Source organism: Montipora foliosa, chromosome 12 (genome assembly GCF_036669935.1).
Source record: "Montipora foliosa isolate CH-2021 chromosome 12, ASM3666993v2, whole genome shotgun sequence".
Classification (NCBI taxonomy): domain Eukaryota; kingdom Metazoa; phylum Cnidaria; class Anthozoa; order Scleractinia; family Acroporidae; genus Montipora; species Montipora foliosa.
In genome coordinates this window covers 36,230,417-36,257,916 of record NC_090880.1, presented here as the reverse complement: position 1 = coordinate 36,257,916, position 27,500 = coordinate 36,230,417, and the positions used below count along the sequence as shown (strand labels likewise).

General features: G+C 38.6%; 4 protein-coding genes across 12 annotated transcripts in view; 3 read left to right on the top strand and 1 right to left on the bottom strand.

Moving 5' to 3' along the window:
- The window catches only part of LOC137978408 (CST complex subunit STN1-like), an 11,126-nt gene extending 7,800 nt beyond the window's left edge, over window positions 1-3,326 (top strand). For all 6 annotated transcript variants that reach the window (XM_068825315.1, XM_068825316.1, XM_068825313.1 and 3 more), the window contains exons 5-8: window positions 1-48; window positions 200-319; window positions 1,307-1,367; window positions 2,970-3,326. The exon at window positions 1-48 is cut by the window's left edge and continues 221 nt beyond it. In XM_068825315.1, the coding sequence (XP_068681416.1) occupies window positions 1-48; window positions 200-319; window positions 1,307-1,367; window positions 2,970-3,133 (393 nt within the window). In that variant the 3' untranslated portion in view covers window positions 3,134-3,326. The remainder of the gene's footprint in view (window positions 49-199; window positions 320-1,306; window positions 1,368-2,969) is intronic.
- A 696-nt stretch (window positions 3,327-4,022) lies between these two features.
- Window positions 4,023-16,847, bottom strand: LOC137978407 (RNA polymerase II-associated factor 1 homolog). Of its 2 annotated transcripts, XM_068825309.1 has the most exons (15): window positions 16,668-16,847; window positions 16,511-16,537; window positions 13,374-13,469; window positions 12,876-12,997; window positions 9,644-9,710; window positions 9,214-9,315; window positions 8,908-8,956; window positions 8,733-8,789; window positions 8,013-8,081; window positions 7,499-7,602; window positions 6,992-7,108; window positions 6,697-6,763; window positions 6,411-6,472; window positions 5,162-5,270; window positions 4,023-4,819 (listed from the first exon to the last, which is right to left on the bottom strand). In XM_068825309.1, the coding sequence occupies exons 1-15, from the start codon at window positions 16,715-16,717 to the stop codon at window positions 4,454-4,456; spliced, it is 1,464 nt and encodes a 487-aa protein (XP_068681410.1). In that variant the 5' UTR covers window positions 16,718-16,847; the 3' UTR covers window positions 4,023-4,453. The 2 variants fall into 2 exon arrangements, with proteins under 2 accessions (XP_068681410.1, XP_068681411.1); XM_068825310.1 differs by lacking the exons at window positions 16,511-16,537; window positions 16,668-16,847 and having other exon boundaries at window positions 9,214-9,317; window positions 9,645-9,710.
- Window positions 16,848-17,605: 758 nt separating this feature from the next.
- Window positions 17,606-22,400, top strand: LOC137979434 (uncharacterized). Its single transcript, XM_068826690.1, has 7 exons — window positions 17,606-17,796; window positions 18,088-18,111; window positions 18,371-18,460; window positions 19,570-19,673; window positions 19,924-20,206; window positions 20,741-20,907; window positions 22,189-22,400. The coding sequence occupies exons 1-7, from the start codon at window positions 17,739-17,741 to the stop codon at window positions 22,291-22,293; spliced, it is 831 nt and encodes a 276-aa protein (XP_068682791.1). The 5' UTR covers window positions 17,606-17,738; the 3' UTR covers window positions 22,294-22,400.
- Window positions 22,401-24,814: 2,414 nt separating this feature from the next.
- The window catches only part of LOC137979199 (uncharacterized), a 7,811-nt gene continuing 5,125 nt past the window's right edge, over window positions 24,815-27,500 (top strand). For 2 of the 3 annotated variants that reach the window (XM_068826404.1, XM_068826402.1), the window contains exons 1-3: window positions 24,816-24,914; window positions 25,733-26,323; window positions 26,606-26,758. In XM_068826404.1, the coding sequence (XP_068682505.1) occupies window positions 25,765-26,323; window positions 26,606-26,758 (712 nt within the window). In that variant the 5' untranslated portion in view covers window positions 24,816-24,914; window positions 25,733-25,764. Of the gene's footprint in view, window positions 24,915-25,683; window positions 26,324-26,605; window positions 26,759-27,500 lie in introns of all 3 variants that reach the window. The other variant, XM_068826403.1, reaches the window with a different exon arrangement.

Genomic DNA, 27,500 nt, shown 5'->3' with positions numbered 1-27,500 from the left:
ATTTTACAGCTGGCAACAGATGCTGTCAGGAAAAGGCCCACTGAAGAGGTAAGGTGATGTTATGCAGTTCCTTGGAATTTTTAAACAATAATGTTATTGTTAACCTGAGAAACCCTTTTCGTGTAGGTAGATTAAATACGGGTATCTTCAGCTTCACATTTTTCAATATTTTTCTCTTTTGATTATGATTTTTTTTTAGCTTCAAGGAAAAAAGTTGGATGGCCCATATGAAGCCAAAAAAGTTATTCGTCAAGTCATTAAAGATCTTGAGAGAGAAGGACTTGTGTACTTCAAGGACTCTACAACAGATCTCTATCAGGTCCACTAAATGTTTAATTGTCCAAAAATTATTTTTTTGGTTCGCATTAGAGCTTCTATAATGTTCTTTTGGTAAGCTGTAATTTAATTTAAAAGAAACCCCAGTGTCAATGACGACAGGATGGATTTTACTCTTTCTCATGCTAGATGGCTTTACTCATCAGTGGAGGCCAGTTACTGCAGTGCTGGAAACTATGCAATATGGATCAAGGCATTTAAATTCATGTGTCTGACCCTTTGAAAGTCAAGGAAATTCATGTATTGACTTCATTACATTCTGGAGATCATTAAAAAAAATTTTGTAACATTGATCTTGTTATTTTTCTCATCAACAATTGGGTTCAACTTACACCTGCACAAACTTTGCTAAGAGGGATAATAATTATTGTCAATTGACAAGTGAAAATATCCATATTTTGTCCTTAGTGCAGCCAAGTGTGTAAACCTGAAATGAATCTCATTCAAGTGCTTACTAAAAAAAACCATCTGAACATCTGTTTAATTCTCATATTTAGTTTGAAGTGCAGGGCCGGGTTGTTCGAAAGCCGATTACCTTAAGCTGCTAGGATTAGCGTAAACTTTTGTTTCATGTTTTCAACATTTTGGTGAAAGTTTCTTTTGCTTAATATATTTTGTTTTTCAAGATAATTTGACTTCTTCTAAATTACGTAAAGTTTTGCTGATTATCAGCATTTAATTAACAGCATTTGGCAGCAGAGAAATAAACTGTTTGGTTAATTTTCAATCTGGGATTAGCATTAATCAGCTTTTGAACAACCGGGCCCAGGTTATAGACGGCCGCGGAAAGTAGAAGTGATCCTTGCATTTAACTGGCATTGTACAGGCATCATAGAGATCCTGGGTTTGAATGTCTATAATATGACAAATTATTATTGCTTAAATTGTCCTGGTAAGTGTCAGAGGATCACTTTTATCTTCTGACTTTAAGACTGAAGAGAAAATTGTTTCACCCATATTTTTGTGTCAGGTCATCAGTCATGAACTCAACTTGGGGCCAGCTGTCTTGAAAACAATGGAGAAGATTTCAGGTAATTGAAAGTAAAAACCACACCTAGTAATGTTGTCAATATTTAAATGGTGTCTGCAGTGAAGATGGGTATTAATGATAGTACTGGTATTACTTAATAAGGTTCTTAAAATTAATAGGATCTCATTTTCTCAAGAAAAGTGGCTTTTTGTCGGAAGGTTCAACTTCACTGAGAATAATTTGTTTGTCAACTTTTCTCCAATCTTTTTATCTAATGTTATTGTATATTACAAGTAAACAGGGCACTGATAGCAGGTGGGGAGGGGAGGGGTGGGTGCAATTTAGCAGCCTCTGCAATGAGGGAGTTTTACCCTCTCCCTCCTATATTTTTACTCATCAGTGCAGTCTTGTTCAGAGGCAAAAGTTTCAGAAAATGTAGGTCACTTCATGAAATTTAGCAGCTATTCACCGAAGTGGAGGTGGCTAGTGGTGGATATTTACTGAACGGTGAAGTTGCAAGATAAATATCCACCATTAGTATATACTAAAACAGTGGATAGTGTTGAACGCGGGCACTGATTGGCTCGTTAAACTCCGAATATCCTGTGCTATTTACCTCCAAGCAACTCGGGAAAAAAGGGCGTCCCGATTTGCATCCGTGACAAGTGAAGAAAACATCCAAATTAATTTTTGGTGCTGTATATTATCTCACTGTTTTAGTATATACTAAAACAACTACCGGTATTCAACTAGCCACTGACACTGAGGTGAATAGTTGTTTTAGTATATATACTAAAACAGTGAGATCATATAGAACAAAAAACTTAAGATGATTTGAACTCATTTTTTCCTGCAAAGATTTCAACATTTTCAGGCACAAATTCCCCACAAATTGCTCTGAGGTGAATAACAAAGGACATCCAGAATTTAAGTAGCCAATCAGCACATGTGTTCAACACTATCCACTGTTTTAGTGTGCACATGTACTAATAATGATTATAAAAAAACTTTTCACTATTGTAATAGTAATCAAGCTAACTGGGGCACAATATTAGTTAACCTAGATGTGCCCCTCTCCTCTTTGTAACTTTTTTTTCAAATACCAATCTCAATTTAAGAATTTTTTATCTGAAGGGGAGAAAAAAAATACGTCGTGATGAACTTTGGTGGTCGTATGAGTGGATTACTGTGAATGGTGTTGAAGTAAAGATGAAAAACAGGAGTTCATGTTGTCATCAAAAAAAGAAATTTTGTTTAGGAGAATACTCAGTCTGCAACCAATCTGAAAGTATGTGCTGCATGTGCAGAAAAGTACTTTTCTTCTTAAAACCAGTGTCATTGTTGTGGCATTGACAGAGGCCGTTGAGCACATTTGAAAGTGGAGGGAGGGGGGGCTAGGTTTTGGAATGGATCACAGAGAAGTGAGGGTAGGGGGGAAAGGTTTAGGAGAAAATAACACCATACGAAAAAAGTGGGGGGGAGGGGCTGTGGCCCCCTTAGCCCCTCCCTCTCCGCAGCCCCTGCATAACCATTTTCGTCTTGATCTTACAGAACTACAAATTTTAGATAAAATAGCTTGACCTTTACCTTCCACTGGATCTACCTGCATTTGTTTAGTGATGTATCTTTCCAATAAGCCTACTGTATTTGAATTTTTTTATAGTACCATCAGGCACTCCAGTGTCCAAATGGGCCATCATCGATGTCCTTCACTCATCCCACAAGTTTCATTTCATAACATTACTTCAACTGGAAGAGTCACTTGACAAATTGTTACAAAGCAGTCATGTCTATAGACACAGTGAGAACGAGTATTGTTTAGTGTGAAAACAGCCTTGAGCTATCTACGATTCATGGAGTGCTGAAATGTCACATGGTTGTAACTTTGTACTTTTGCAACCTTCAGCAGAAGGTAGCCTCCCACGCAGTCGCTTTTAGGTGAAATACGTCTCCTGAAGAAACGACTGTGTGGGTGGCTAGGTGGAAAGGAGAAATAAAAACTTTGGCCTTTTTCATTCAACTGGCTTCATTTTTGTGCTGACAAATTTTGGCATGCATTGGATCAGGGTGTTGTTCACTTGTTCAAGAAATTTGCCTCTGAGTTAGATGTGCAGGGATCTTAGACATCACACTGAAAAATTGACTTTGTGGAATTAATTTTCAAACAACGTAGTTCCTTGATACTAGAGTGACATGTTAAGGGGTACCGGTATTTACATGAGACCAGGTCAAACTCAGACCGGCATGAGTTCATATCAACCTCCATACATCTTTTATGCATTTACAGGAACTCAGAACGACCTGACTTAGTCTCGGTTGCTGGACGGAGATGAGAAATTCTCATACTGGTCTCATGTAAATGACTACTCAGACTAGGTCCAGAAATTTCAAGCCTGTTTCCATACCGAATTTCCTTCCCTGTCCTTTATACTTGGAATTTTCACATCTGGTGGGGTAAGAGGACTGGGGATAGCAGAACTGTGACAAACCCACAAGTTTTGATGCTCTTCTGCTACGCTGTGGGGGTTTAGGCCATTAAATTCCAACCAATGTCCTGTGCACTGCTAGGACGTTTTGACTGGCACATTCTTAATTAATGATATGAAATGAAACTGTAGTAATCAGAAGATCATAAGAAAGCAAATTTCCCACCCCCCTCCCCCCAATGTTATAACAGAAAAATTCATCATTTTAACTCTCACCCTTGCAACAAAAGGAGCATACACATATGTAATTTATTATTTGCTCATTGTGAATGCATGAGGATTTACTTACAGATGTTTTAGAAATGCAAATTCAAGTAATAAATTCTTGTTATTTTTTCACAAATATGAATTTGTTACATGAAAATAACTTTAAAAACCACAAAGAGTAACAGCCATTATGATAAATCTTCATGTTTGCTTGGGTAATTTTAGATGCAAATACATGTACATGTATGCTACTGTTACAAATCTATGAAAAGCTACTTCAGCTAAATAAAATTAATGGGTATAACATAACATTGTTGCCATGTGTTATGTTTTACATACATGTAATATTATGTACAAAGTTGTGCATGATGAAGTGCACAAAATGTAAGCCTCTCATGAAAGTCTTTTTTCTTTTGGCTAGAAACTGCCCACACATCACATCTACTACTGTTATTCAGCCCTCCTCTTCTTCATCTTCCTCTTCCTCATCATCATCACTAGCAGACTCCTCGGGACTTGACGCCTCTTCTGCGCTGCTTTCCTTCTCATCTTTTTCATCGTTACTATCTTGTCCTTGATCTTTCACTTCATTGTCATCCTCCTCCTCTTCCTCTTCTTCTTCTTCCTCCTCCTCACCATCTTCTTGGTTTCCACCTTCTTCTTCCTCGTCTTCTTTGCCAGTATCTTCTCCATTTTCGGCATCCCCAGCATCTCCTGCTCCGCCAACTTCCTCCTCCTCTTCCTCTTCACCTTCCTCATCTTCAAATCCTTCTTCCTCTTCCTCAGCTGGAGCCGTATCCAGTTGATTCATTCGCATTCGCTAAGAAAGGAAATAAAAAAAAAAAAACAGTTTGCTCTTGCTCTACCGACTGAGCCAATCCTGAGGTCATGGATTTGATTTCCACCGTGGCCTTTGTAAGGAACCCACTTTCAAGTCTTGAACAAATTCTCAGATAGATTCAATGGGTTAAGAGGCACTACATTGTCTCTTGCATGCCTGAGCTACATGTAAGCAGTTCTACATAATAATCTCACAAAATGCTTGGTATTCTGGCTTTTTAGTCTGTAAAATGCATTGCTAAGAAGTTTGTGACATAAGATGGCACAAACCCAACACTTCATCTATTCAGTATTAATTATATTTTGATCATGGGATTCTAACCTGTGCTTTTCTTTCATTGTCATTCAACTCCCTGTGTTTGACAACTAACTGCGAGACAGCTGACTGCACCCCGGCACCTCCACGAGCACGCCTCTTGCTCAAATGAACCCTGCAAGGTTAATACATGTACAATCAGAAACCCATAAGGGTTGAAACGTGTAACGCGCGTTCAGAGCTTCCGAATATTCAGTGTGAACTGATTGGTTGAACGTTTCAGTGCTAAGTACCATATTTGGAAACCCCTCGTTCTTGTTGTTCCAAATATGATACTTAGCAAATTGGAATATTCAGCAGCTTGCTTCCCAGCGCACAAGCGGCCGTTAGATGTTTCAACCCTTATGGGTTTCTGGTACAATTTAATATCTTTCAGGGAGTTGGAAATAATTAATACTTTTATCATGATCTGTCATGCAAACCCAAACCGCAAAATGTAAAAAGAATGATGATGATGATGGAGCGAGTTTCAATTGAGTGTCATAAAACCAAAACCAAACTACCGGTAATTACTTTGGCCAATCAAAAAGGACAGAGGCAATCCGGTGAACCAATCAAAACTCAAAGTAATTACACATAGCCGACACAAAGCGCGGCAAAATGGGCACTTTGCTTTCAGTTCTGATTGGTTGAAAAAGTGGCGCGAGAACTTTGAACCAATCACTGAGTGAAGTAATGCAAAACCAATGCAATATGCTAATTATTTTCAAAACTAAATTGAAAACCACTCTAACACACAGTCATATTTATCAAAACTAAGCTTGCATCTCATTGGTTGCAATCTGGAAACAAGTGAATTTGATTGATACTGTCTTAGGCTACTACAAGATAATCAAACTAAGGATGCTTTCCATTTGACAGAACTCACCAGCGCGGCTGGGCATTTGGAAGGACAAAGTCTACAACGACTTCAAATTAACACACTTCGAGCAAGATACATTGTATACACTTCCCCAGAAGTATGGGAAGAATTATCATGCAAGTGTCCCTTCAAATGGTTACATTTTTTTTTGTAAACTGACAGGTCTATCCAGCCAGTTCTGACAAAAGGAAAGCACCCTAAGTAAAAATAGTTCGAGGTCAGAAATGGGAAATTTCTTTGGCAAATACCAACAAAAACCATCAATAATAATAATAATAATAATAATAATAATAATAATAATAATAATAATATTCTGAACACATACAACATACGCAAGGCATATGACTATGTCTGATTTATGTTGGACCGTGTATACTGTGAAATGCTCCTTACCTTGTTACCAACTCGTTATAAAACACCCCTTCTCCTTCTCGGAAAACAAAAAAGTAGTTTTCCTAGGAAACAGAACAGAACTTTTGGTCAACTGTTATTAATGCCACCGCCCAGATTCTCACTGAACTCCAAAACCTGTCAATGATGTAAATGAATATCTTGATTCTGTCAATTACAATAAATCAGTGTTGAGTCAAACTTTCACATTTTGCTATTGAAGAAATCCTGGTTGAAATCAACAGAAAAAGCAGCAAGTGTTGGTTTTCAGCAACATTACTCATCCTACCTCATAGCCTTTACTTGCTTTGTTCTTGACATTCCAGTTGTATTCACGTGCCATTTTGTATTCATACCTGAGGCAAAATGACAAATTCAGAAATCCACTTTACACCTGTACGACGGAAGACCTGACTGCATAACCTTCACAAGTACATGTAAGTGCTTTCTTTTGTATTTTATATTATATGTACAATTTTAAATTCAGTAATAATTTTTTTGGAAAAAAAGCTTTCCTCCATGATTGTTATCATAATTATTTCTTGCAGGACAAAATTAATGTGGTATGACTTAACAAAACTTACTCTTCCTCTTCTGTATAATCCATTTCAGAGTCCTGGTCTCTTTTTCTCTTTCCGGTAGTGCTTGATGTTGGAAGAAAATATGCTACAAACTGGTCTCCACTGGCATCGACCATACCTCTACACAGACAAAAAAGATGTTCAATAGTTCAAACTTCACTGTTACATGTAAGTTTGCAGAAGTGAAGTTTGGTGAGAAAAGGGGAAACAATAGCATTGACACCATTTAGCTTGCCGCCACAAAACTAGCTCAGTTAGATGAACACTGGATTTTGGTGCCTTAAGATCATGGGTTAAAACTTTGACCAGACCAACCCTGCTACGTTCTTAAAAAATTTGGAAAGAAAATGCTGCCATTGCATTGACAACTTTGTTTGCTAAAAAGGAGATACATGTAACCATCAAGAAAAAAGGATTTCAACAAACAAGAACATAACTAAATCTTCATAATTAAGTCAGCTGACACAACAGATGATGCCAAGAAAAAGTACTTTCAAATGTATGACACACCTGATCATTGCTTGTGACATTTCTGCCTCCTCGGCGGGACCACTCCTTCCCCTTGGGGTGGGGTCAGTGTCAAATATAACATGAGCACAAGGGTGTGCCCACATCTAAAAACCAAAATAATTAAATGGATGGTGAGGCAAAATTTTTTTTAGAGTCATTAATTTTAATTCTTGCTCAACAACGACAGCCTCTTGTTTCAAGTAAGACTGAGTGCAAAGTCTTCGTTTGGGATTTCATTTTCCCTCAAAGTACACTAAAAAATTACTAATTCACATCACAAAAATATTGTTATAAGATGAACTTTTAAATGAGAGATAAAGTGAACTAGCAAATTATATATGAATTCTAACATGACAGCAACATTTAATATTAAGAGGATATACATGTAAATGTACATTTAAACAAATCCATTGAGATGCAAAATATGTGTGTCTGTAGATGACATATTGCTTGAGACAATTTAATTGCAAAATTTGGTCAAACCTCCTCCACTGAAAAACAATAGTTTAATTACCATAAAGTCTGGAAACACAGGTAAAATTTCCATGGGCGTAACATTTGGCTTTGTTGGATGACGAAGAATCTAAAACAGCAAGAATGATAGAAAATTTTAAACAACTCTTTTCATGTAATTATTACTGGGAATTACTATAAAGACGATGGTAACAGGATTGAAATTAACTTTTTCAAGCCAGGAAAAAGGTGTGGGAAAAATCATGTTTCTGCCAACTGTCAGCAGCAAAATTGAGCTCCTAACAACGCTTACTACAGACTGTATTAGTAATGAAGTGAACTTATGGCTGTTTCTCTTGAATTGTGTATGGTGCTTGTAAAATGCTTGGTACTAATCTTCCTATGAAAGATCTTTTGGATCAATACACATGTATTTGTGGAACAAACTCCAAAAATGTATCCAGTCAGAATCCAAACTTTTCTTGGTGTCTTATTGGGTACTTAAACCCAGCCTGATGCTGCTACAAAATTCTTCAGAGATTCCAAAATACAGTGCTAAGTGACATGCACAATTTGCTTCAAAGATGTTATGGCTTGTTTCAAGCATGGTCGTGCATTACTATTGGTACTGTACATGTAGCAGCCTTGACAAGAAGAGAAGGGGGCAGGAAGGCCCAAGATCATGGAAACCTCACTGGAGCTCAGCACAGGATAATTATCAAGTACCTTTGGAACTATAAGATGGTTCTTAGAATTTTAAACACTGCAGGGAGTCACTTACAGGTCTCTGAGCTGCGTCAAAGGTGCTTTCAATGGCAGCAATCTGACTTTCACGATCCTATGTAGTCAAAACAAAATCACACGAGTCAGAATAATAATATTATTGATGAGTATCATGAATTTGCTTTAAATACAAAATCAAAGATTTGAAAAAGTTAAAAAAGGATGTGATAAACCTTGTAAATGTCTGTTCCTTGAAATTTCTTTCTAACATTGAAGCCAACTCTGACAATAACAAAGAAATAAATCAGTAAAGTTTCACAGCCTTTTGCTCATTAATAATTTTTTTGTATTTCAAGCCTGTGACACTTCTTATTTGCAAGTACAAGTTATCACGTTTTCTTGTAAGGTCATTGTACCCCTCTGTCAGTAGACTTCCAACATATTTTGTTACCCTGTACAGTGTATGGTAGTCGACATGGAAAACTTGAAGGCCCAGAGAAAGACCTATCTCATTACAATGTACATGTAGATTAGCTTACTTGGTTTCCGCCATTTCGTTGCTTGTGCGACTTCTGTTATATTCCGTCGAAATATACTCTGTTCGTCTGAGCCATGAAACATTCTTGTTGTGATGGGCTGTTCTGCACAACAAAAATTTACAGAGATGATTAGAAAAAGTGTTGAATGATATTTTAGATTAAAATAAATTAATGCCAGTAAGCAAATACTGGATGAAGTAAGGTGGACTATACTCTTAAATTGGGTAAGCATAGCATAATGTATAATAAATCTGAAAGGCATACATGTACATGTACATTGTATTGTTATGGAAGCCATATTTTTACATGTAACTGTTGTTTCAAAGGTTATTGAAAAAGAACAATCAATGTTCATGAACTACAAGAACATATTGTAATGTTGTAACTGTAAGTGGGTTCATAATTATGTAGCAAAAAAAAAAAACCCAACCTTTTTTTGTCAGGCAAATTGACAGGTTCTTCTTCCAAAAGCTTCTCATCATCAGGGTCAAGGGAGACTACAAATCAATGACAACAGAGCAGTTTGATGTGATAATGATAACGATATAATGACACAGTGTGAATAACCAACAAGTTTCTTAAATAAGTTCTTTACATGTACTTTAAAATTTATAACAAACAATTCATTGCAAGTCTATTATGACAAGACAATAACAATCCCTCGATGAAGCTAAGTACGGGTGTACTTATTCTGAAGTAGAAGATTTTTGCCTCAGACCCCAAGAATTCCTTGCAATATGAGACATTTAATGTCAATAATAAGCATTATTGCTTTAGCCATCAATTTTACATTACTTAGAGAGACCTTAAAAAAAATTACATTGTACTGTAAGTGTACTTTATTGCACTAAAAACAGAGTTGTTTTGTTGTAATAATGTGGAATCATGCAATGTTATTTGACAGTCCAATAATTTTCTACTTTCACATGAACAACCACATTCATACAAATGAACTCCTGAATGAAACCTTATCGAAACCCTTCAAACATTCTGTGAACTTCTAGGCATGTGTCTGTGCGTTTTTTAAGGACTCAAAATTCTGGAATAAAAATTATGATGCATGTTCCACACTTAAAGAACACTGTACTCTACAATGTTGTTGTCTAAATGACTGTAAATCACTGCTAAACAATACATGTACCCAGTTGATGTTTAGCATGTCTTACCATTAGGATCAAGAGCATACAATCGGCGACAAAATTAGTTGAGACAGTTGCTAACAGAGCACACTGGCAACGACACATTCATTGTTTGCAAAGAAAACTTGTCCAGAAAGTACGTTTCGGGGATACCCCTCCCTCCCCCACCCTAATCAATGTTGTACCGCTGTCGACAAGGCTCGTAGAAAACAGAAAAACACAACATTGTCCCGGGGGTGCGGGGGAGGGGGCCATTTGCGCCGCTGAGCTTGCAATCGACTCTAAAGGATAAGAGTGTCTCAACAATTTTGACGCCGATTGTCTGTATGAAAAAACTTTGTATGAAGTGTAATGACGACTTCTGATAAGCGTTTTTTGCATTAATATATGAAATATACACATTTCAATAGCGTTTATGCGTTTTCATGTCATATAGGAATCAGAACATATATTAAATCACCTTTTTCTTTATTACGGTGATGTAGCAGTGACTGGTATGATTGCAGACATTTCAGTGTCGAACATAGTTTTCACACAGAACATTTCTAACGAGGTAAGGGCATGTATACGCTTGCCATAAGGGCATGTATACGCTTGCCATCTATTTGAGAAGGGCGGAAAGTGAATGATATTGTCAGGGGAAGTGATATCTCACGGGCTTCGATATACCGCATTCTAAAAAAAGAGAAATTTTAACGCAAGTAATCACTACCGAGAACGTCAATTACAACGGCCAAAATGTGGATGTCGAACGCGCAGCGAAGTTAAGTTCACGCCACAAACGCTTATTATTGAGAGAAAGGACATCGTACTAAATAATGACAATTTCAAGACGATTTGTGCAGTGTTTTGGATTTGACATACCTTGAAATAAAGTGATACTTTCGGAACATTGCGTGACGTTTAGCATTCCCTTTTGAAATTCACCATACATAATTCCATTTCAACTTGTTACAAGGGATATGACCCATAAAAAAGGGGGAAATATAAATAGCAAAGACAGTTTATAACTCCTGGGACAAAAAAAGAGCAGCAAACAATGCCGTACTCTGATTTTAGGAACTCTGCGGAGGAGTGGCCACGAGTAACCACGAGTAACCATAATTAACAAGTAGAATAATTACATTATCTTTTTATAATAATCTTGTGGTTACTCGTGGTTACTCGTGGTTACTTGTGGTAAATGAGAAAATATTGTTTCTTTACTCCCAAAAACATCCATTTCCCAGCAAAACCAGCTCTGCAAAGCATCTGCGACAAGGTGGAAAGTCTTTTTGCACCGACATAGCAATTTGAGCGTGGAAAGTAAATGTGTTCCCCGGCTGTAACAGCCACCATCTCTGTTTCGCGTTCATCTGCGACACCACTTCAACCAACAAAATCGGCTTCTTCTGATGAATTGGAGTTAGAGGCATAACCCTTTAACAAATCCATGCTTTAACGCTACTCACAAATAGCGTATTAAAGAAGGCAAAAGTGAACAGGTCCTTTCGCTTACGTCACAATCTTCGCTTCGCACAGGACAACGCATTTTTCACACTCGAAAACGAGAATAATAAACTATCCGCAATTTTTTAGACCTGTAAAAAGTCTTTCACTCATGTGGTCATATTGACGGACAGACTGGACTATAGGTGCCCGTATAAAGGGTATAAAGGAAGTTTTCTGAAACAGACAATCGGCGACAAAATTAGTTGAGACAGTTGCTAACAGAGCACACTGGCAACGACACATTCATTGTTTGCAAAGAAAACTTGTCCAGAAAGTACGTTTCGGGGATACCCCTCCCTCCCCCACCCTAATCAATGTTGTACCGCTGTCGACAAGGCTCGTAGAAAACAGAAAAACACAACATTGTCCCGGGGGTGCGGGGGAGGGGGCCATTTGCGCCGCTGAGCTTGCAATCGACTCTAAAGGATAAGAGTGTCTCAACAATTTTGACGCCGATTTACATGTACTTTAAAATTTATAACAAACAATTCATTGCAAGTCTATTATGACAAGACAATAACAATCCCTCGATGAAGCTAAGTACGGGTGTACTTATTCTGAAGTAGAAGATTTTTGCCTCAGACCCCAAGAATTCCTTGCAATATGAGACATTCAATGTCAATAATAAGCATTATTGCTTTAGCCATCAATTTTACATTACTTAGAGAGACCTTAAAAAAAATTACATTGTACTGTAAGTGTACTTTATTGCACTAAAAACAGAGTTGTTTTGTTGTAATAATGTGGAATCATGCAATGTTATTTGACAGTCCAATAATTTTCTACTTTCACATGAACAACCACATTCATACAAATGAACTCCTGAATGAAACCTTATCGAAACCCTTCAAACATTCTGTGAACTTCTAGGCATGTGTCTGTGCGTTTTTTAAGGACTCAAAATTCTGGGATAAAAATTATGATGCATGTTCCACACTTAAAGAACACTGTACTCTACAATGTTGTTGTCTAAATGACTGTAAATCACTGCTAAACAATACATGTACCCAGTTGATGTTTAGCATGTCTTACCATTAGGATCAAGAGCATAGGTATCAGGGTCAATAAGATCAATATTGACTCCCAAATCAACCTCTGTCAACATTTCATGTCTGTAGTTTTTCTCCAATGAAGTTGCCTTGTACTCCACAAATCTGTTGTGAGGTAAAAATATGTTATTTGGCCAAAAATGCTTCACAAACAATGCCTCAAAACTTTAAAAGAATTTTCATTCTTATACCAAAAATGAGATTAACACTTGGTTGTACCATGGAACCTCAATTAAATTACGGAAGTGCAAAAGGATTGTTAAATTTTTTTCATTGTATCTTGAAAGGTTTTTTGCCACTCATTTAAAATAATTACAGCAAGTACACATGCATGTAGGATCATAAATTTTGTTTGCAATTTACAGAGGACTTGCTGTACATGGGTTTCGTAAATTGAAGTTCTACCACACTCCAGCCTCCAAAGTGAACAACAGAGACAGCACAGCACTTTGTTCCACATATACATGAAAGTGTCACTAACCTGTTAGATTCGAATGGATAGGCAATGAACTTGGCATCAAAAGGAATGTCTGGAAGATTGTTGTTGTATTTGACCCTGGATACAAAATCAGCTTTGCTGCAACAAATAATAAAAATAACGACACATTAATCACAAATGCTTTAGAGTGGTTTTCAATTGAGTGTCGAAAGTAATTAGATAATTACTTTGGTTTTGCATTACTTTACTCAGTGATTGGTTCAAAGTTCTCGCGCCACTTTTTCAACCAATCAGAAGTGAAACCAAAACCAATCGTGACTCGCGCGTGCACATTTTTCCCGCGCTTTGTGTCGGCTACGTTTAATTACTTCGAGTTTTGATTGGTCTACTGGATTGTCTTCGTCCTTTTTGATTGGCCAAAGTAATTACTTTGGTTTTGGTTTTACGACACTCATTCGAAAACCGCTCTACTCTATTATTCAATTAGACTGGGATCCCCTAAAGTCATGTTCTATGATGCACAATGTTACTATAACCCTGCGAACAGTTGGTTTCTCCTACGCTTCCCGAGAGAGAAACCACTGTGAGCAACTGTTTGATTTTCCATCGAGCATGTGCGAACTACGTCACACCCCACGTGATGTATTTGACATCACTTCGTCTTATTTCGAAGGAAATCCCTACACAGCAGGCTCACCTAAATGCAACAGTTATGTAGCTGAATGCATGCGCAAGCACCAAAACAACTTTGCTAACTTATTTTACCGGTTCAAATTTAATTAATTCATCCTTGGCGCTAGACGGTGGCTCACTCCAAGAAACTAACGGTTGCTCACAGTGGTTTCTCTCTTGGGAAGTGTAGGAGAAACCAACTGTTTGCAGGGTATGTTACTACTAAGTGTGTACATAATATTGCTCCAGATCGTTAGAGATAATTTTATTACATGTATGTCATCACACAACCACATTGTGTATCCATTCAACAAGGTGCAATAATTTAGATCTTTTACTTCCCAAAGTACACACAAATCTGCAAAGAAAGGCTGTTTTTATTCTGGAGCCCTAGGTTTTAATAGCCTGTCATCAGGAGATTTGCTTGACTGTAATTTTTAAATCAAAGCTCAAGGACTTATTTTTTAAGAGTGTTTAAGTATTCCTGTAATTATCTACTTATTCAATAATCTTTATAAAGTACTCCAATTTTCAGTTACATGTTTTTTTATTTGTTATTTACATTATTTTACTTTTATTTTTAGTTCCCAAGGTTACGTACCCTGGTAAAATACGAGTTTATTATTATTATTATTATTATTATTATTATTATTATTATTATTATTATTTGGAACAGTTTGTTGAGCATCAGACTAGTATGCAGGAGGTCATGAGTTCGACTCTGGTTGGACCAACACTCACGGCCTTTAAATAACTGAGGAGAAAGTACGGCCTTTGTAATGCAAAAAGTTAAACTTTCAAGTCTTCTCTGATAAGGACTATAAACCATAGGCCCCACATCACAAACATTGTTCATGAACTCCGTACAACATTAAAGATTGCACACAGTATGCAAGAGGAGCAGGGCGCAGAGTTCCCAGTGTTGTGGTGTGGCTTGAATGTGTCAGCAATTAGCACCATAAAGCCTTCGCAGGCAAGTAAATAAAGATTGTGGTTGGTTGATTGACTGATTAATTGAAGCAATGTAATTATATAAATGCAGCAGAGCTGGTTCAATGGCAGTGTCATGCTATTTTAGTCAAAATTCAAAACAATAAAAGACATCTTTGCATCAATGAAGACCAAAACATAATGTAGTTTTGTTGCCAATGGCCATTGAAGTGCTCTGAAGCTATTCTTTGTTGTTCACAGCCAAGGATGCAGGGGATGGAAATGGATTGAAACTTGAAAATTGGACACGTCTTCTTGAAAGTCACCAAAAGTTAAAAACAAATAGCTCTTTGTGCCATATTATATTTCATATCATCTCAGTGACTTGACAGGAACGTTATACATATGAGGTAGATTTTTACCCACTAAAACAGTAAATTTGACATGACAGTACAGTGCCCCTTTAATTTCAGTGAAAGTTTTTGTACTTTTTTCAATTTGGACTTAACTCTGATCAGCGAGGCAATGGCACTTGATATCCTGAAAACAAGCTTTGAAAAAGGGTGAGGGAACTCTAGTAGCCTTAAATACCATACCCCTGGAGAATTTTCCATTCAACAAACATTCTAGTTTTGAAATTCTGGAAATTTCCTGCTCAAGAATGCGTCTAATTGATCACACAAACCAGACCCAAGCCAATGCATACTTGCATACATTTTGCATAATTAGTCATAGGGTGAGCTTGTTGCAAGCATGAGACAACCGGAACAAAAACCTGCTCAAGTAGAAAGGTCATTTTTGTAATGTTAATAGTAATGGTAATGAATTTATATAGCGCATTTTCTATTGACATATTCAAATGTGTTTTACAAGCAAGGCATCTATGGGTGAGATCAGACATCAGCATATATAGGCGCCACCGGCAGCCGCTATCAGTCCATTAGCGATCTCACCCAGCACATGAATGAATGAAATTAGGCCTGACCACAACACCAGGAGCTCCATGCCCTACTATTTACGAACAGTGTGTGGGTTCTTTTACGTCCCACTGGGTTGTGAACATCGAAGGGTTGTGAGACAGGGCCTACAGTTTATAGTCCTTATCCGAGAAGACTTGAAAGTCTTAACCATTTACGGGTGTAATTACAAAGGCAGCACTTTTTCCTCAGTTCTTTTAAGACCCTGAGTGTTGGTCCGGCCGGAGTCGAACTCACGACCTCTCGCGTGGCAGCCCAATGCTCAACCAACTGAATGGTCACAGTTGGTCACCTTTAATGGTGATCCCAAACATTGCGGTTTGTCCAAACCGAAACAGACCGTTCCATTTCACTTCCAAGTGAATTCCCCTGCCTGAATGGAAAGTGCCCCTTGTTTGATCATTCCCCCCTCTGTCAAAACTGACATTGAATTGCAACTATCTAGAGGTTTACTATTAACTACATCTCTTTTACTTATTTTTACTTGTTTATTTGACTGAAAGTTACAGTGATCGATTGCCAAATTAATACTGTTCCAGGCAGTGTTGAGGATCTCACACAAAACAGTTCTTCCACGCAAAGTATTTGAATGCTTTATACCTGACAGTTGAACGGAGTGAGCTCTGCCTGAAAGAGCAATGTAGAAATGAATTAGCATAAGAGGCTCGTCTTTGATTTGGTGATCAAAAGAGTCGACCATGCGCATACACGACTTCGACGTCGACGCAGGTATAACGAGCTCGATAATCATTTGTACCTTCTTTCTTGATCCCGATTCTTTTGACCGTCCTGAATGGTTGGTGCCATTTCAAGCCTGAAATACGCCCAGACGTAGCTGCAATCTTTCCGAATTTCAAGCTACATCTTCATGACCTTCATCCATCTTGACACCTTTGCACATGCGGATCCAAAATGGCCGCATCTTTGTTGGAACGGGTAAGACTGGTGCATAGGCTAGTTCCAGTGTCCCGAACCTCTCGGACAATTAACATTATTCAAAAGAGATATGATATTGCCCGAACAGGAAAAATCGTTGAAAAAATCATATGCGCTTTGCCAGACTATTTCAAAATTAAAATGGGCATTTTTTACTTTATCGCGGAGTTCGTTCAAAGTTCACTGTTCAATCGAGTTAGTTTGCCTTAAGAACTGAAATTTTAATGAGAATTTACTTTCATCAATCTCTTGGTTTCGTATATGATTTAATTACTGTTTCTATGTTAACAGTTTTGCTTTTTTACATTTGTTATTTCCTGTTAGAAATTAGAATTCCCATTACAAATTGCTTTTTTTTTGTCTGTCTAAAATTTTTTCGGAGTAAATACTGTATCTAGTAGCAACCATCTTGGATATCACTGAGTTCTTTGAGGAGAAGGACAAAAAAGGCCGCTAAATTATACACTGACGTGAAATGAACTTCTTTGAAATCAAGCTGTGACCAATAAAACTAGCTACATTTAAAATGTTTGAAACATACTCAGAACGATGGTCAAACCATGTCCGTTTCATTATAGTGTTAGCAGTCTTAGAAGGAGTCAAATAAAACAGTTTCTGTTATATTTCCCAACCTTAATTACTTTTAAAGCAGGACATCAATTATAGTAACGTATTTGTGTAATCTACAAGACAACAAAACAATATTAAAACGGTTAAAAGAGGGATTCGTGGCTGAGACCAAACAATGTCTTATTAAATCAAAGCTGTCTGTTTGTTGGTCCCAGTTTGGTGTTGTTGCAATTTCTGTTGCTTAATGGCGAGACGAAGTTAGTTGGTACACGTTTTTTTAATTTCACCTTTAACGATTGTCTGAGCTGCATCAATTTCTGAAATGGAGAAGTTGTTGAGGTCAATGTTTTTGTTGTCTGCAGTTTTTTGCTGTACAGAAGGTAATTTCAATATTTTTCCTTTTAAATAAATCTCTTGTTGCGGAGGGTGGTGATTGCTCCAGGAAACACTGAATTCTAATCGGGCTTGCAAAATAAAGCATATAAGTAGATAAAAACACCAACGTTAATTAAAACAGGAAAGAAAGACTTAGAATTAAACTCTTGAGGCCAAACTTATGGTATACATAAGCATATAATTTATGTTTTTAGGAAAATTAAAAGTATGCGCCAAAAGATGCTCAAAGTGTTTGCACGAAAAGAACGTCATTTACGTTTATTGTTTTCTTTTAGGAACTTCCTGGAACCAGTTGAGAGGTCAGTGGCATTTTTCAGTTTTAACTTTACTTGGGAGTGCATTGCCGAATTAAAAGCTTTCAAACAAAAGGGTTGTCAGACGAGACGACGAATGGACCGCGGGGCTAAGTGATCTGGGTCCGATTCTCCGCTTTCAAGTGGCTTTGTCTGCTCTTTTAATACCCACCTAATTGCATTTTTCCAGTTTGGATATTTTCAACACTGTTAATTGTGTTTAACTGGTAATTTCTGCTTTTTCTATATACGACATTTTCTGTAGTTAAGTTCCTCAAGTTCACCCGTTACCCGCTGACCAGTCAACAAGCCATACAACCTGGATCCGGTTGGAAACAGGATTCTTACTGCTCAGGTACAAGTACCCAAGCAATCAGTAGGCAAGCACAGTTACTTGGGCTGCCTTTTGTCGTGGCCTTGATCATCCACAGGAACATGCAGCTTTTTGGCGCATAGCAAACTCTTTCATATTCTGAAAGGATTCGAAACTTATGCTTATTCAGTCCACAAACATGTTTAATAAAAACGGGAGAATTCCTTAAAGATATTGCGCACTTCTTTTTGTTCCTGTGACCTTTAATGAGAATTTCCACATCGAGAAAGAGTCTTTTTTTCATCTTCACTGCTAGAATGTAAGAAAATTCCTAAGTGCTCTCGCAAACATCTTTTGGGGTTGCTTCCTCTAACCGCATGTATTTGCCCTCACCATGTCAATAGGCTTTACAGTCATCTGTTATTAGAGAGCTTTAGATTCTAGGACGAGGACGAGAACGAATACGAGATTTGACTGCCCTTTTTCAGCGAAAATACTGATTTATACCGGTCTATTAATCTTACTCTTTATTAGCATTATAGGTTGCTCAGTTATTGTTATTGCTAGTAACTGAGACTTTTTGCTGATCGAAAAATGCCAAAACTACTACCGTGTTGCAAACCTTGTACTAAAATGACGACGGTATCACGTTTTTCCCGCCAAAATGAGGCTGGTTTGCGCGTGCTCACTGTTGTTCGATGAGAAAATCTCGTACTCGTAGTCGTTCTCGTCCTAGAATCTAAAGCTATCTATTTACTATACTCAAGATAAAATTAAGGGGGAAGAGCGGCCATCTCCCATACATGATCTTTTCCAAAGGTAATATGTCTCAAGTTATTTTTAGAGCGACTCCCACGTTCTCCCACGCTGTACAGATCCCGAGGGGATCAGGCAACAGCCAATCATATGGCTGGAATGTAATCTCTGAGCGTGGAATATCCACACAGAATACTCACATTGGGGTTAACGTTATTGCGGGCAGGGATATTTTTAGCTTCGAACATCGATTTAAAAACGTTTGGCCGTTCGTACTGCGGCCTAGAATTTAACATTGTCAGTGGATGATCTGTCTACGCCTTATAGAAAAAGCAGATGATCCTGTCTTTGTTACCAGTGCGTATTTTAATCTAGATATCTTTGTGTTAACGCAGGAAAAGCAAACTTCTTTTTCGGAAATCGGTTCTCCCGAATAGACGACAATGCTACAAAGCTGATCTTTGACTGTGATGGGAGCTTGGCGGGAATTCAGGCAACGGTAAGAAAACACTTCAGCGATCAATTTTAATCGTAACAAGTTTTACGTCCTGATCAGTTTGGCAGGAAGGTTCTCGGTCCTATTTGTTCAACTCGTACTGTGGCTCTAAAAGGTCCATTTCGTTCTGCGTGATTCGTTGGGTCCCTTTCATTCCATAGATCCTAAAGAGATAACTCTTCAAATTTTTAACACTTAAATCATTCAAAGGGACGTGAAACAATCTTTTCTATCACCGTCCTTTCTGTCTCAGATTAAACGAAGTGTTAATTATCCAACCAGCTACAATGAGCCACCATGGCTTCCTACTGATGACGGATGGATGGCTGTTACTGCCTACTTCAGAGACCCAGAGGAAATCTGCAATTGTAGACCGAAATGCAAACAGCGGATCCAGATGAAACCACCAATTGGAGACCGACTGTGGATTCAGATGGCTGACTTCCGGTTTAGCAAAAGGGTTATGGTAATACCGCTGAACAAAGATCAGATGACGGACACACCCTGGGTAGAGGGGACTTGCATAAAAGCAATGGGTACAAGTCTGTTGATGCTAGTAATTGTTTTCATGAAATTTTTACGTCGTAATGCTAGGGTAATTGTAACAGAAGATTTATAATAGGTAAAAGCGAGCCGTTCAGAAGATGTCTAAAAGACGATAAAATACATAGAGATGTTTCGTTTATCTTTTTACAAAACGCGCACAAGCTAATGCTAGAACAATGAAGTTTGTAAATTCGTAAGAGAGAAAAACTCACGGTGACAAAAAAAAAAAACGAAAAAATAGTCAAACGCTAAGGAGATCGTCGGAGTCGAAATTCCGAAAGCTTCGAATGCGTTATTAACGAAATTAGCTGCAGACCTTTGAAGCTTCGTTCATATACCCAGTGGCTAGGCTCTGGGGAATTCTGTTTTTCAAAGATAACAGTTTGTAAGCTGGCAAGAAAGTAAAGTAAACAAAACATCACAGATATGAAGTTGAAAATAAGAATACAGAGTCAAATAGGGATAAACGAAAAGCGTTGCATTTCCACAATCTAATGATCAAAATAATCTCATTGATGGTTCAGGTCTTCACTATCACTTCAACATCTCGATTGATTTTGATTGTAACAAGGCCTTACCATTTTTCCTGCTGTTCAGTCCGGAATCCAAGTCCTTGATTGGTTTTGGCTGGGGAGGTCCTTTTGAAGTCCTCAGCGATGAATGGGAGAAGCCACACCCTTCTATTTTTCAGGTAAGTACAACAAACCCCATTCGATATCTTATGGGAGCTTAAAGTCTGGTGCACTTGCATAACACAAACTGATGTTAATAGATGTAAAAGAAATTTCAAATGCAGCAACGTATACGTGGAGAACGCAAACGCGGGAAATGTAATTTACGCAAACGATCACTGCAGTACGTAGAAGTAGTGTTTTAACATGATGGACGAAGCTTGCGTCATTTCGGGTTCAACTTCAACCGAGGAAGCATCGAACGAGTTCTTACGCTTGTCAACTGCAACCGAAAACGTTTCGCAAACCAAGAGACTCCATTTGAGTCGGTGCTTTCGTCTGCCTTTCGAACGGCAGTTCAATCTCGATCCGAGAGCTCTTCTCTTTTGCGCATGACTAAGGAAGAGAGGAGCTCTGAGGAACCCTGAAACAAACTGTCTTCTCAGCTTTTAGAATCTCTGTACGGTGGCCAATTTACATTATCAACTCCGTTGATAAAACCAAATTTTTGTGTCTTCTCGTTGGTTTTTGTGAAGAACAATGAAAAGCGTCTCTGATTGGTGCATTCATGTTCCCAAAGCCTCGGGTCATGCGCAGACATAAGATCCGAGGCTCTGGTGACGAGAATGACGGCAGTTCAGATGAATATTTCCTTCAGCTTACATCAGCATCCCGTGGTTCAAGCAGGCTAAGTAACGAAAATATCAACGACAAATAACGAGACAAAAATCTCCATCTTTGATTTTAGAAAAGGCGCTTTCCACGCTCTTCTTGTGCGTTTTACAAATTACTTGTTTCTTTATAGTTATCCACCAAAAAATTATAACTAATTTCAAGCACATTTCACACCTGTTTCATTCTCGAGTACCTGGTCCACTCTTGTTGTTCACTGAAAGAGTTGAAAAAGTCGCAAAAGGATAAGACTGAAGCCAACTGAAATTATGCGGAGACGCTTCTCTTTGTTCTCGCTCAGGCTCATTGCGGCTGCGCGGAGGATGGGGGCTGAGAAGCCAGGAGGGCTCCTGGGATCAGACGGTCCGGTCCACCGTACATAAGCAATAGGCAACTACCACATTTCAGTTTGTTTTTCTTTTCTTATTTAAATGTTGTATTCCCAGCGGGATAGAAATAACAATAGCTCTAATTAGAATGAGACAAGCAAAACCTAAAGGATTCTGGTCCTTGTAGTCAAATGGCGTCATCATGCAAATGTCCTATCATTTGAAGAGAATGTTCTTACCGCGAGAAGGCCAAGAAGAAAGAAAAAATCATTCTAATGATATTTTTTTCAATTTTCGCAGAGATCAATGAAGCCCGAGTCTACTCCTGCCTGTCTCAAGAACTTCAAAAACGTTTCAGTTCAGCACATTTATTTTGTGGATCCGCTTAAAATTGTGTGCCCCTGAGTCGATCATTAGTAAGAAATTACTAATGGCTAAAGAAATTGTTCACTTTGGGGTTCCTTAGTTAAGCATATTGGACACACTGTTGCAGGGTATTAAAGTCTTGAATCAATTCATTTATTGTGTTGTGAAATATTTCGGCTGACAACTCTGATCATCAACTCCGGGGTGCAGGGATGGCGCAGTGGTGAGAGCACTCGCCTCCCACCAATGTGGCCTGCGTTCAATTTCCAGACTCAGCGTCATATGTGGGTTGAGTTTCTCTACTCTGCACCGAGAGGTGTTTCTCCGGATACTCCGGTTTTCCCCTCCTCAAAAACCAACATTTGATTTGCGTTGATTTGTTGATTTCAGGTCACAGTGTCCCCAATTAGCGCCCCAGCGCTAGAACCACTAGAGTTCTTTCCTTTTAGCTACCCCTAGGGTTTAGCGGATTGTCCTCGCAACACGACGGAAAAAAAGAAAAGGAACTTTATTAATGTCTAGTCGTTCTAGCGTTGGAGCACTAATTGCATGGGGACATTGTAAACTGAAACTAACAATTAACGCAAATCAAGTCAAATGTTGGTTTTTAAGGAGAGGGGAAAACCAGAGTACCCGGGAAGAAAACTTCCCTGTGCAGAGTGGAGAACCAACAAACTCAACCCGCATTAACCTGTGTACATCCGCCTTCTCCCCTGGGAAAAATTGGGGAGAAAGCGATTTCGTCATGACATCAACATAACAACCAATCAGAAGGTTGGAACACGATTAGCGTCACCATTACGTTGTTATTATCATTATTATTATTATTATTATTATTAGCGTCGCCGATTTTTTCCAGGGGAGGAGGCGGATGTACACAAATGACGCCGAGTCTGGGAATCGAACTCGGGCCCCAGTTGCTTAAAGGCCGGATAACTTTATCCGGTGGATAAAACCTGTTTTTCACTAGCGACATAAGCATAAGCACAAGCAACATACGCAGGCGCATTAATTTGTTAATTAGTGTCTATTGTTCTAACAAAAGGCTCTAATGAACAACAAGCTAGTGAGTCTGCGTATGCTTCTTGTGCTTGTAATTGCGTCGCTGGTGAAAACCAAGCTTAACTCACTATCCAGAGTATTAAATAGACTTCACGTTAAGCGTTGAGCAAGGTTTTCTTACACACCTTTTAACTCAGAGGATGTGCTTAGAGTGCGCATAATCAACATTTACGAGGGCAAATACTGAAATCTTTGCAGAGATTGAAACTAACAGAATGGCTTATCCACCGGATAAAGTTATCCGGACTTTGAACAACTGAGGCCAGTAGTCCAAAAATTATGCATAAAATAATGTCTTTTTTGTGCACTTAACAGCCACTCAGATTAGCGCATGTTTCTCCGGAAATGACATGGGTCGAGTAACTAAGCAAATGTTTCAGGTAGTTCCCAGTCTCAATCTACAAATGTGCAAAATCGTTTTTAGACATCTCTTTTTAATCAAGTTTGATGGACTAGTTTCAATATCCAAGACATTAACAGCAATTTCAACAGGCAGTCAGTTGCTCATATCCGCCGCATTATTGTTTCATATTTGGTTTTATGTATCTCCCTCGCATCGCACTGTCAGCGCTAGTGGGATATGTTACGAACTCACATTTAACCTTCTCCCGTATGACCTGATAGCTCAGTTGTAAAAAGCGAAGTGCCGCGCGGTCATGGGTTTGAGTATCGATGAAGCGTTTTCTGCGCAAATTGCTAAAGTTGCTTCTGTCATTATCAGCGATTACTGAGAAAGCGCTTAGAAAACCCTCGTCAGGGCGCTTTTCTTGGCTTTGGAGGTGGGACCAAAGCCGGGAAAAAGCGCCCGGGGGACGAGGCTGCGCTTAGAAGTAGAGCTCGTCCAGGCCAAATGAAGGATTATGCGGCTCGTCAAATCATCTGGAGTGCCACTTTTACGCTTCGCCTTACTTCGCCTTTGAAACGCAAGTCCCTTTTAGAACTCCAGTCAATACACTAATTCTTAATATGCAAGTAAAACCGTGATGGATATTTGAGACGAGCGGAAGTTTACTAAAACGAACGACCCACCAAACTATCTAAACAATGAATCATTAGACACAACTAAATATATAACAGAATACAATGGACGCAAACCATATACACAATAAAGAATATAAAAATTTCCTTTCATGATATTTTGTGGACCAAATAAAATAACCAGGAGCCCATCACTTGGAGCGTGCAACTTAACTATACTTGTGCAACGGCGTTTTCACAAGTAAGGTTATTTTTAGATTGAATTTCCCGCTAATGAGACTCCCACAGGAGCCCGGTGACCAATTACAAGAAATTAAGCTGACGTCATAGGGTCACCGAACCGTAACTGACTTTGTTTTTCAACCTAATTCGCGGGAAGGGCTAGTCTAAAAATAAACCTACTTGTGAAAACGCCGTTTCACAGACGCTGTATGGAAGTTGCACGCTCCAGGATGGGCTCCTGAATTAACAGATCACCCAGTTTTTTTTGCGCATGCGCACTTGATTTTAACAAGTAAAAGCCAATCAAGACGGCAAGTTTTACCAGTGACAAAATATTTTGCAAGGCGCTATAAAGACAATGACAGAGAATTTCGGGCAAAAATTGTGTTACATAAAAGGTAAGACACTCATCTATTTGGATTCCTTAGTTATCTACTATTTTCAAATTGCAGCCCTGTTTTATAAAATTCAGTTGTTAACACATAAATCGATTTTAACTTATTTGTCTTTAAACTGCATTTCTTGGCATAAATATACTTCAGATTTCTTAGAAGAGAAATCACATAGCTTTTTCCATGATTGAAATATATTTATTTCTGTTTGGGTGAATAGAATTTTTTTGTCGGCTCTTTATTAAATGTTTCTTCAAAAATCATCAAAGTGGGTAACTCGTTGAAAACATCAACAGGTTCTTACCTGTTCATGAAAGGTGGTAGATATTTTTTAATTCTCCCGCTATACAACGATATTTAATTAGCATTTTTTCTTGCTACTTTCAAGCTTAAGATGTTTTTTGTCAAGAATTTTATTGGTGATTGACTTATCTGTCAGGGTATTAAAGTCCTTAGCGATTAAATTCAATTAAATGTCTTTTAAGGAAGACAATTAGCGACCTTAAGATCGGAGGACGACGAAGACTACGATTACGACAACGAGTACTCACGAGTACGGAACGAGTACGAGTCCGTTCTTAGCACGCGCACTTCGAAAAATGCCGGCTTCTGCCGGCTCCAAACCTTATGCGCATGTTCAGTACGGAAGACTTGTACTCGTAGTCGTCCCCTATTCGTCCTCCGATTCATAGGTCCCTAATTTACTATTGTTTTGAGGGAAAGGAGAATTTGAAAATGAACAGTAAGTTACAATGTAGTTCTTGGTTCATTACAGTTACTACTTCGCCGATTTCCTTCACTTCTCTCAAACATTTTAAATCCAGGAAAAACGATGTAGTTCAGGTTAAGTGACAATATGTCCCGATGGGAACTGGGAACGATAAATAAGCTGGCAAGAAGAAAGAGCATATGCGCCATTGCTGGATTGATACTGGCAATGATTGCGCTTGATCGTTTCATCCAATCACCTTCTCTGGACGAAATCAGAGCCATTGAATTCATGAAACAGTGGTGCCGAATTAGGAGATTACGCGTAGACTGGGAACAAATGCTAAAACCATGCAAAGGACATCTGGCATGGGAAGGTAAACTGCGCGAAAGGGAGCATGAATTCCGCACAGACCCGGACGGAAGCTACATATCGCTGTGGGATATTCGTCCTTGTGGTGAATTTAGCAGATTGAGCATAAGAACTGTAACTAAAACTGGAAATGAAAAGAAAATCGGCGGTGACTCTTGGCGAGTTCAGCTAAAGGGCCCGGCCTCTGTTGCCGGGACTGTTTTTGATCATATGAATGGGACCTATGAAGTTGTGTTCCTGATCACCGAGCCTGGGGACTATCAAGTGGAAGCGACATTAGATCATTCACTTTGTGATGGTTTCACCGATCCTCCACCAAACTGGTTTGTTATCGGTAAGTTTCTCGGTTTTTCGGCTTTGCAGACTCGTGACCTCCTCTTTTACTCAAATAATAAAAACTAGAAACAGTAACCCCTTTTTTATTATTTAACGTTATTTACATTTCTTTTCACAAATCATTAGCTCATATTAGGATACGTGGGAGTTCGACTCCGTGGTTTCTATCTTAAGTATGCGAACTTGAAAGAAATTCTTCCACAAAACCTAATGCGTATGTTCACAACTGAAACTCGGTCCCACAGCATCCTTAACTTGCATAAAATTTGTCTCATTCAAGGGAATGCCCAGGGTAAAAACCAAGAAGAAGGAGTCCTAGGACCAGCTAAACGTGGCCTTGAGAGGACATATATATTGAAACCTCTGCGGTATGGAAACCCGATCTGGATAAGCATTCGTCCAGTCCCTCTCGGCGAGGAACCGCTGTATAAAGGTAAGACAAGATTTGACTTGGGCCCAGAACTTGAATGAAAGGAATCGAAGTCCATGCTCATATTTAATTAAAACTAATGAGATATAAGTACATGTTATTAGAGAGATTTAGTATCGCATAAACTCTGTTTTTTTAGGCCCCGGCCATACGTATCTGGATATTTTTTTAATCCGCAACTTCAAAAATGTTCACGTATTCAAAAATTGAATTACTATTTGTCCATCCACACTTATCCGGATTCGTTCTAGTATCCAGGACTCCTCTGTCGGTATTGTCAACAGAGCATGCACCATCAGACGTGCGAGTTGGCGACAAGAGAAGCGTTATCTGTTGGTCAGGATAAGTGCGGCAGTTTATCCTTACTTGATTAGCAGCACGTGGGGACACTTTTTGACATTAATTGTCTGTATTCCGAGACACAAATGATGTTGAAGTTCGGGAAAAGAGCAAGGAGACACTTCGTGACGCATATTGAAAAATTCGCGTGCATCTAATTACTCGAATTTATGGGTACATCTGGAGACGGCAAAAAGGAAACGGGAAACTGCAGGTTTGCTGCTTGTTACAATAGCATGAAAATCTTTGTTTCTATCTCTCTCTCTTTTGAGAAGTTTATAGATATCTGTGGCCAGAATTAGCTTAAGTCACAAAATCGTTACTGGGGCTTTGTTCGGGAACGAGGTTGCTAAAATCAAACAAGTTTCTTTTGTTTTTAGGAGAACGCAAATTTCAAACTGACGTT